This window comes from Phoenix dactylifera, chromosome 4 (genome assembly GCF_009389715.1).
Source record: "Phoenix dactylifera cultivar Barhee BC4 chromosome 4, palm_55x_up_171113_PBpolish2nd_filt_p, whole genome shotgun sequence".
Taxonomy (NCBI): domain Eukaryota; kingdom Viridiplantae; phylum Streptophyta; class Magnoliopsida; order Arecales; family Arecaceae; genus Phoenix; species Phoenix dactylifera.
Window position 1 is genome coordinate 27,026,379 of NC_052395.1, and position 10,654 is coordinate 27,037,032.

Consider the following 10,654-nt stretch of genomic DNA (forward strand, 5'->3'; position numbering starts at 1 on the left):
CCCTAATCATATCATGCAGTTGGTATGATGTTTTATCAAATAGTTCGCTACAGAAAATGTGTGTTTTTCCCCTTTTCTTGAAGCGCTCCATCTCGTATGCTTTATCCATTTACTCAGGGTTTGCCACAATGAGGGTAACAAACTTTAGTTCCTACTTGATTTTCTTCTGAACCACTGCAAATTAATATATGTTGTTTTGCAGGAACTCCAGGAAGCTGTTGTCAAGATGAATTCATACCTTTGTAAGGACAGAGCAAAGAGTAATGATGCATTTAACCAAGATGATCTTGAGACAATGGGGCTTGGTATGTTATACCAGTTGCTCTTCAGCTCTGACTAGACATAGCTGAATCAATTATTTGTACCAACTTTACATGAGACTGCTGTTAATCCTTGTTTGTGTCTCTTTTATGTTATATGTGGTGCACAAATTTAATAAACATGCTCATGTACCACATACATATCTACTATGAGAGCATCCACTGGCATTTGCTGGGGGCTTCACCGAATTTGGATTTTGTATTGTGCATGCTCCATTAATGTGGCTTAATGGACATAAATGTAAATCTACTAGATTTATTCCGCTAAACGTAAGGCCAATATGGCATTTCAGATGGAGTCACTGTTTCTCCAAATACTCAGTTGCATAGCAATGTGACATTCACATTCCCCCTCTTTTTCCCTAAATATTCAATTGCATGTGTCTGGGGTCTGAGGCTTCTTTTCTTGCTGCAGGGCGCAAGGGAAGATCTTACTTGTTGCTGCTATTACGGATGAATCAGTTAGTTGTGGAGACTGTTGACGGCTGCATTTTTTATCGCATCCATGTTTAGCTCATCGATTAAAGGTTGTCCTTCTTTGACAAATTCAAATGAATCATGTTATGTGTGTCAAGTTCTTATTTCAAGCATTGGACAAGAATTTCCATCTCTACATGTATATCAAGGGTCTGTCTATAGCTAGAAAATGAAGTCGAAAACCAATATGTACTGCACATTCATTAAACTCTTGTTTCTAGCGAAGATCAAGTTGATGTGTTTCAAAAACAGGGATATGAGTTCTGTTTGCAGATGGAGCATATTTGCAAACTGCCTGTCATGTTGTTAAGATTTCAGTGTAAACCTGTCTCTGGAAACTCAAAGCATCCATATGAAGACTGAAGTTTGTTTTTCTTTAAGTTGTGAGTTATTCATTTTTAATTAAAACTGCTTGAACCTGTTTGGTTTTCCTGTCATGTTGTTACGATTTTGGTGTAAACCTGTCTTTTGAAACTCAGAGCAACCATATGAATACTTAAGTTCGGTTATCTTTAAGTTGTGAGTTTATCCACTTTAGTTAAAACTGGTTTAAACCTGTTTGGTTTTTAGAAAGTGTATTCTAATTGTGTTGCTATTTGGCATTGTTAGATTGTTATTACTTGGTTTAGCTAGATTATTTTTCACACTTGGTGGACCTTTACTTTTAGATTATCGAGTTACACTAGTTTGGATAATCTTAGAAAGTCTGGAAAAGTTTGGCAAGCTGATTGGGTCAAAGGGGTTGCATACAGGTGGCAGAAAAAGTTGTGGTCCTAGAAAATACTACTGATAATGATTGCAATCTTATAATTTGGTTGCTTGAGGAATATTGTCACCTACTTTTTCAGAGCAAGTAAATAGATGGACTACTGCATTTTGCAAGAATAATTGTTATTAATCACCTCATGCTGTCTGTGGTTGATTTGGTGTGAGGTGGCTCTGGAAAGGGTTCAAAACAAATAGTAATGTAATTGCAAAAGACAGCATGTATATCCTGCTTACGTTCTTAAGGCTATTCAATTATCGGTTCAGCCTATATTTTGACTGTTTCAGTACTGTCAGTTATTATGTTTTGGAACTAGGTCCATTTTACTGGCGGGAGACAAATCTAGCGACCGGTTACCACCATTAGGTGGTCCTTCATTTGAATTCTATGAAATGCTTTAGAATTTGTTTGGAGTATCACGTAAATAAATGTTGATGTATCAGGCATTGCATTCCCAGAATCCTCTTGCCATTTATAAGGGTGAAACTTGAACGCCCCACCCCCGACCCCACCATTCTCTTTGGTGGGGAGAAACTTGAACCTTGACAAACCTACTATGGAAACATGAATTTGTATTAATAGATGGTAGCTTCTGTTGCTGTTAGGAAATCAACAGACCGGAGAGTGGGGCTGTAGCCATTACAACCTATAGCTATCAACAACTTGATATCTGTCAGGTTATTTTGTTAGTAGATTAGATTTTGTTAAAATAGAATATGGTTCATCTGCAACCATGCTCTGAACCGGTGACAAGGCCCAACCACTAAGAAGGAAAGGTGACAGGTAGGGCCCTACTCGAGCAGCTTGGGCTTGACTTGTCAGAGCTCGGCTCAGTTAAGGAACAAGCTGAGCTTAGAATATTTCAGAAAAGCTTATCTTATGGTGAATTTGTATCTGTTTCTCCTATTTTGTATCAATATAACCACTAAAAATCACATACTACAATTAGTTGCTATTACAGAAATATTGAAAATATATTACATTTTAAGAAACCCAAGTATGATGGACATGAGAACAATCTATTAGAATGTTGCACAGCAGATTAATATAAAGAATAGAATCACTTCTAAATGATAATTCATCATGAATAGATAGACTGCATGCATATAAAGATAGATGTATAACTGCAAGGATGGCAGGGTAACAATGAGAGATGGCGAAGAAGACGAAAAGAGGGATCTCTATGTATCAGAGTACTTGCATCTGACAGGCCCTCCAAAAATTACCGAACTCCTCATCTCAATATCCCTATTCTTCCTCCTCATCCTGTCTCTCTCTTAGGATTACCTACACATTTTCTTGCACACCTCTAGCCATGACACTCTTTTCTACCATATAATTTCTGTGATACCTCAACCATGTGCCACCTCCTCTATCTATAATAAGAGGAGCCACTGCCACCCTAGGGTAGAAACCCTAAGATATTTATGCTGCCACCGTACATATAAACCCTAGTAGTTGCGGCCACCTAGGAAGACTAGGTTTGGCTGACCTGAGGCTTCTAGAAGCAATTAGCCACCTAAGGTTAGCCTTAGGAGTAGCTTACTCTAGTAAATCCTGGTGTAGGGTGAGTTTGGCTCCTTGTTTGAAATACCAACCTAATATTCTCCTTATGCTGGCTATATGAACCAATCTCTAGATTCTGTTGTTCAATTAAACTAAGTCTGAGTATGGGGAGAAAACAAGAGAGACTTGAGAAGGTTAAGATTGATGGATAAGCGTACGACTCCAAAGCCAACTTGGGTCGCCCATCTAACATGTCCCATGCATCTTACTGAATGGATGTGCTATAGTAACAATAAAATAAGGTAGATCAGCCTCCTGTTACATAGAATGTATAATTGTGCCTAATCTCTGGCGGATAGAGTGGATAGAGAAGTCTCCCTTCATGCATCACAACTGTTTCTAAAATTTATTGCCTCCACTAGAACTCTAGACAAAATAGACACCGCATAAAACGGATGCATGAACAAAACCAAGTTTAAATAATATTTTATTATATGCAAAATAAATAATGATTATATTATAAGAAAATGTTTAGCTAAAATATTGGTGGTATCAGGACTCCTATGTTTGATGTGTCCTTTTTCTAGTATGTATGAATTGCGGTAGGTGGATTTCTTGTTAGAACAATTCTTACTTTTTATAGTGACAATATAGAATAAACTACTATACTCCTTATCAAGGATATATTTCCAAAATATTATATTTGGACACAAATTTATTGAACCAAAATCGTAGTAAGTAGTCATGTCCTTGGGTTAAGGAACTACTTGCATGTTGTGCATATGAGAATAAAACCTCTAACTTTGAAAATGATTTTCTAAGATATGTCTTGTGGCTTTTGACCATTTAGTATGAACCATACCACCAATATAAAGTCAACTACTTTAATGACTATGGTGAAATGGTCACTCCAATACAATATCGGACACCATATACAATGGTAGCCATATAAGTGTGCTATCTAACCTCACTCATTGCTATGAACTATTTTCTAGTATCTAGAATGATCCAATTTTCTCCACAAAAAAATATTCTATTCACTTGGTCATTCTACCCAAACAGTGACACTAGTGGACTCTTCTCTAGCTTTAAGGCCGATGCATAATATGATCTAATACTATTTTATGACTGGGTAAAGGAGACTTCCATGATTTCTTAATACATTTTAATGTTAAATATACAAATAGTTTTTAAGTCAACCCTACTTCTAACAAAGTACAACCACAGAATATCAAAGCACAAGCAAAATTAACTATGATTACCTCTTAAGAAAGGGCATGAATTGCGAGATCGGAAGGGTTTGGGAGTTTCCACTAGTTATTTATGGCTTTAAAACCATAAAACTTGAAGAAAATCTACAAACCTCTCCTAGATAAGGTTGAAGGGTAATGTTAAGGAAGGTTTAAACAGTGAGGTAGTCCTACTAGCCCTAGACACAAAGATCTAGGCCCATACTTCCTTATGTTGAAGGGCCTAGGGTGCACCCGCCATTGACATGGATAGATGCATGACTGACATGGCTTAGAAATAATGAATTCTCGCCACCCATACACCATAAATTGTATAAAAAAGGCCTTCTAAAGGATAAAAAGGAGTACTGGACTTTATCAACAGATCTACATGCTTAGAATGAGATATCAAAGATCTACAATCAAATAAGTAAACATAAAAGAATTGAGCTAAAATAAGCTAAAGAACAAAGGACCAGTGTGTATAAGGGCCAAGATAGGAGTAGGTCCTTCCATAGGATTTGGTAACCATACACAGGAGACTTGTGCAAATTTAGTAACTGCACCAATAAATAAAAAGAGGCATGCAAAGCAGCAAATAAAGAGCTGACCCCATAATTATGGAGCAAGTTATTGGCAATTTTAAAAAAAATCCTAAAATTCCCACCTACATCTTATGCAATAAAGACCTAAGGTTCCTAATAATAAACCAAATCTCCTACATGATTAGTTAGAAAAGGTTTGTGAAAAGCACTTGCAGCAAATGGTCATGTGAACCAAAATCCTATTAATAAATATGAACAAATTCCCGCTTGTTCCTAAAAAATATGAATTTGCATCAAATTAGAATTAGGAACTAGTCCCAACATGGTAAGTATTGGCAAAATTTATATAAGCAAAAAATCTCAAATATCCTTGGTCTTAGGAGTTATTTCACAAAAGCTTGCTATGTTAATAGAGTAGGGGGAACATGCACACTTGAAGAGTGCAGTGCAATGAAGAGTTGTATGTTGCATTCATGAATGATGAATCACTATCAAAAAACAAGCCAATCTATCATCAAGAAACAAGAACTTTCACTGATCAATAGCAAACTGCAAATCTAGCATCAAGATTGTATGAATCAAAGCAACAATAAAGAAAAAGAGAGGGGGTGCGCTTCTCTAGGTTAGGTTGACTCACTTCTAGCATGCTCCTTTTTCTTGAAAGAGATTTCCTGGGAGATCTTTTCTAGCTTATACTCTTTCTTATTTTAAGCCTCCTAGAATCTCATATGAATTTGCTCCTTGTGTTGGGGATCTAAATATAAGGAAATTAGGGAAGAGAAAAAATAGAAAGCAAAAAGGAAGAGCTAAGGCTAAGGGGAGACTAAAGGATCAATGAAAGGAACTTTAAAAATAGGAGAAGGATCCAATTCTTTCATTCAAGGAGCTATTTATTACTGAAGGAGAGAGAAATCAATGATAGAGTTTGAATTTTTTGAATTGGATAAGTATTGAGATGATGTCAAGCGGCATCCAATCATTAGCTTAAGGAGAGAGCCACAAATCAAGGCTTGGTTCAAATGGATAGGATAATATCTCATAGATCTGTGGCTAAATACTTTCCTCCTTTTAACTTTGAGAAGGAAAATTAGTTAGAGCTCAAAGTGTTTGATTTGTTTGAATTTCTCACCCCTTTCTATTTTTTTTTGCAATTTTTGGGTAGATTTTTAGATATTTTTGGGATGATTTTTTTATTAATGAGGGTAGAGATATTCAAAAGTATGAAACCTTAACTAGGGTACCTATTGTTATAGTCCCATATTGACTAATAAAAGAGATGCCACATGGGTTTATTAGCATAGACTGGTCCTCCTCTCAATTGCTTAAACTTTTGGGCTATGAATCCTTGACAAGTGGTATCAGAGTCAAATATGTTGTGCCTCGCAACTTTTATTAGTCACATGAGCTCCTCACTAGGGTATACTAAGGTCGAGGAGGACAATATATAGTGGCGTAGGGGGATTGAGATGTGGTGCGGCCTAGAGTATGCAGCAGAAATTTCTTACTCTATGTTTCCTTGTGTGATGGCTATGGTTTATGGTTATTGGATGTGAGAAGGAAGGGATGAAGGACCATGAATTAGATTTGAAACCCAAAGGATTATGGTGTGATGGTTGGCAGGTGAAAGAGGATTCAATGGTAGATGCTGCAGTTTGAAGAAATGAGATAAATATGATAAATATGAGCTGAATAGAAGAGTCTCACCTCTACCCAAAACCCAAGGGGTGTTCCTGACATCTCACTAAGAAAGAAGAATAAGAGCTTTTGGAGTCTCACCAAAGGGGAAGAAGAGAAGCCTCTCACTTCTAGATCACAAACAATTTGCAAGCCGAAATATTATGTGTTGATTTATTCATCATGTTCACCTCATTAAATAGATGAGTCGTGGGTTTACAATGAACCCGTTAAGATATGACTAAACTCTAAAGTTTAAGGCTAAATAGACTTCCTAAGTAACCTAGGATTCGGCCTAAGTCAAAACTTACTAAGGCTTCATGCCATGATCTCACACGTGGAGGGCTAAGGGAGGTCTCCATGCAGATTGGACCTAGTCAAGGGATTGCCACATGACGGATCAATTCCTTGGATCAAGTTAAAAAAACCCTTCAAGCCTTATCCTTCCATATGTGGGGACACATGGAAAAGCCTTGACCAAGTCAAGGATTTATCCCTTCTCCACGTCACAATCTTCATGGCGTGAAAAGGTTCAATCTAGGCTTTGACCAATTCAACTCCCTCTTCACACTATGACATGAACCCTATGATGATGCCACTTGGCATTCAATTACAAGGACTCAATTAGATGCTACTTAGCAACCAATTATATGGACTCAATTGAAGACTCAAATCAACAAATTTACAACTCAATTTAAGACTCAATTTAGGACCCAAATTCAAATTAAACTCCTAACCATACAAGGACTCCTTATGGCTCATGTGCCATACTCCTGCATCATTATAGGGTCAAGTAGGACTTGGGCCGACCGTGTACTCCTCTCTCTTGAGTACAAGCTAACCGTGATGAGAGCATCACAAGATTTGGTGGGGTAGATTATCATAGTCCCACACTGACTAATAAAAGAGGTCCCACATGGATTTATTAGCTTAGGTCGGTCCTTCTCCCAATAGCCTATGAGCAAGTCCATGACATTATTCTATGAAAGGAGGTTATGCTTCAAATTTGAATCCAATCTGAACCCATTTGAGTAGGTTTCAAAAATCATAAGATTAAGGCTAAAAAGTGAATTGATTTGGGTTCAGTCAAACTGTATATGTAGAATTTGATCAAATTAGGCATAGAGAAGTTCAATAAGAACCTTAAATTATTAATTAATATAGAGGAAAGGTGAAACTATGGATAAATGGGAAGGAATTGTATTGAGTTGGTGAATTAGACTAAATTGAGTGAATTCGGGTTAACTTGTTCATATTATTTGATGAAATAAGTGGGAATCTTGTTTGATTGAGCCTATAATTGGTTAATTGGTGATAGAATTAGGCAGAAAAGTGCAACTTGGATTGACTCTAGGTTGGTAAAAATGGATCAAGAGGGGTTAATTAGGGTTCAAAATTTAAAAAAATGGATTAAGGTATAATTAACTTCAACTAAGTGTGCAATTGACCATGTAGGAGTAGGATGAAATGGGATGTGAAGATCTAAGGCTACTAGAATTAAGAGAAGAGGGTTAGTAGGATGAAAATTCATCAAAATTACTAACTTTTTGATTTAGAAATATGATTACTTATTGATTTTAGACCATGAAGCTTGGAATATGATGCTCACAGATATTTATAAAAACTTATAACAATACTGATGGACCATGTAAAACACATATAAATTGATATTGTACATATCCATTAAAATTCGCAAACTATTCATAACTGTTATTGTAGTTTCACTCTTGCAACTGTATTGTTCTAATTATAGGTTGGATTTGTAATCATCTATTGAAAATACAAATACAAATATATGGAAACCTAGTACATTTGTGAAATGATCTAGTGCAAGAAAGTTTACTAGTATACTAGTAGATCTTGAATAATTACTAAAAATCACATACTACAATTACTTGTGGCTAGGAATATCTTTTCAATGATGAGGGACTTTAGGAAGCCACTATATAATAGTACAAGCTAAGAAACTAATGATGTTTGCTAAAGCATATTGGATAAGCATGTATAGATTCTGTACAATTACTAAAACATATCTAATTATTATTGTATAGATGGAACCATGAGGTAGTCAGAGATATTTTTAGGAGGCTGGAGGAGGTGGAGGAGTCCATAGTTGAGCTTCAAGAGAGGGAGAAGAGGTTGGGTGGGCTGCCAGAGGCCAATCTGGGCTTGCTGAGGCAGCATCTTGCCACACACCACTCCCTATTGAGGTAGCAAGAGGTGCTCTAGAGACAAAAGTTCTGGAACCAGTGGATGAAGGAGGGTGATAGGAACACCAGCTTTTTCTACCAATCGACCATCATCAAGAGGCAAAGGAGTATGATCTGCTCCTTGAGGGATAGGATTGGGCAGCAGGTGAAGGAGGAGGGGGTAATCCGTCGCGTACTGGTGGACTTCTTTAGATCCAGATGGATGGAGGATGGCGGAGTTCGGGGTGACACCCTGCTCTCACGGTTGGACACCACGGTGAGGGTGGTGAAGAATGTTGTCTTGGTTGGGGTGGTCTCCGAGGCTGAGATTAGAGGGGCAATTTGGGCCCTGAGGGAGTACAAAGCCCCAGAGCCTGATGGCTTTCGCTCCTTCTTGCGAAAGTACTGGGGTATTGTCGGGAGGGCAGTGGTGGAGGCCGTCCAATTATTCTTCAGTATGGTAGTGATGGCGGACGACTAGAAGGCCACTCTAGTTATCCTGATTCTGAAGCAGCGAGATGCGGCAGAACTTTGCCACTACATGCCTATCAGTCTGTGCACTATCCTTTATAAGGTGGTTGCAAAGATTCTGGTACGTAGGATGAAGCCCTTATTGTCTGGTCTCATCTTTCAGGAGTAGGAGGTTTTTGTTAGAGGGAGGAGTATCACCGACAATGTTAAGATCATCCAGGAGATGATGTGGGACTTACACCGAGCTCCAAGGCGGCACTGCTTTATGGCAGTCAAGGTTGAAATAGAGCGAGCATATGATAGAGTCCGTTGGTACTTCCTAAAGCGAGCGATGGAGAGCTTCGAGTTCCATGAGAAGTGGATTGATTGGGTGCTTGGTTGCATGCTAGGGCCGTCATTCTCGATTTTGGTTAATGCCACTCCATTGTCGTTCTGCCGGTCGACCATTGGGTTGCGCCAAAGATGTCTCTTATCTCTATACTTATTCATTATTTGTGCTGATGTTCTCTCTTGTGCTCTGTAGGCTGCTTGTAGAGCGCGAAAGCTAGAAGCTTATGTTCCATCCCCCCGGGCTCGCCTGATCTCCCATTTCTTATTTGTTGACGATTGTCTTCTTTTGTCTAGGGCTAGAATGTGGGATGCTCGAGCCCTTAAAAGGGTATTGGAGGATTACTGCGAGGTGTCTAGTCAGAGGTTGAACTTTCACAAGTCCACAGTCTGTTTCAGTCCAAGTATGGAGCTGCGAGTTCGGCAAGAGATCCGTCCACCTTTTGCTATGAGGAAGCAGGAGGGGTTCTGGTCTTACTTGGGTGTCCCTATCTTTGGGAAGAGGCTATGAGTGTCCGAGTCCCTCGACGTGGTGCACATATCCAAAAGCGGTTGGAGGATGGAGAGCAACCTCGCTATCCATGATGAGTAGAGTGATCTTGGATAGGTCGGTCTTGTGCTCTATGTCGGCCTACCTCATGTCCTACACTGTTGTCCCAAAAATGGTGCTGGCAAGGATCGAGTGGCTCCTTAGGGAATTCCTCTGGGGATCCCTTGGTGGGGCCGCGGGGTGCACCTTATGGCTTGGGAGTCAATCTGTCAACTGATCCATGCTGGTGAACTAGGAGTACAGTCTCTCTTGATGAGGAGAGAGGCTTTTATCGCTCGAAATGCGGCCAGATTCATCCTAGAGCCCCAATCTTTTGGAGTTAGGTGATGGCAGTCTAGTATGGTCCGGCTCAGGCTGGTGAGATACTGACTAGGGTTCAGAGACGCTCTCTCTTATGGTGGGAAATCGGTAAGTATGTGCCTCTCATTTTGTCTAATTGCATGTGGCTTATCGGTGACGGGCAGAACATGGATGCAATGGAAGATGTCTGAGTGGATTTGCTCTCGATGAGGCATTGTCCGACCATGGTCAATTGCGGCGCCCCAGAAGGGCTGCGGGTTTGCGACCTCCTTCGTCCCGATGGGGCAGGTTGGGATACTA

General features: G+C 39.1%; 1 protein-coding gene across 4 annotated transcripts in view; it reads left to right on the forward strand.

Annotated features, from left to right (window-relative positions):
• The window catches only part of LOC103720602, a 39,177-nt gene extending 37,864 nt beyond the window's left edge, over positions 1–1,313 (forward strand). For all 4 annotated transcript variants that reach the window (XM_039126035.1, XM_039126034.1, XM_008810390.4 and 1 more), the window contains exons 8-9: positions 203–305; positions 736–1,313. In XM_039126035.1, coding sequence (XP_038981963.1) covers positions 203–305; positions 736–833 — 201 coding nt within the window. In that variant the 3' untranslated portion in view covers positions 834–1,313. The remainder of the gene's footprint in view (positions 1–202; positions 306–735) is intronic.
• Positions 1,314–10,654: the final 9,341 nt, after the last annotated feature.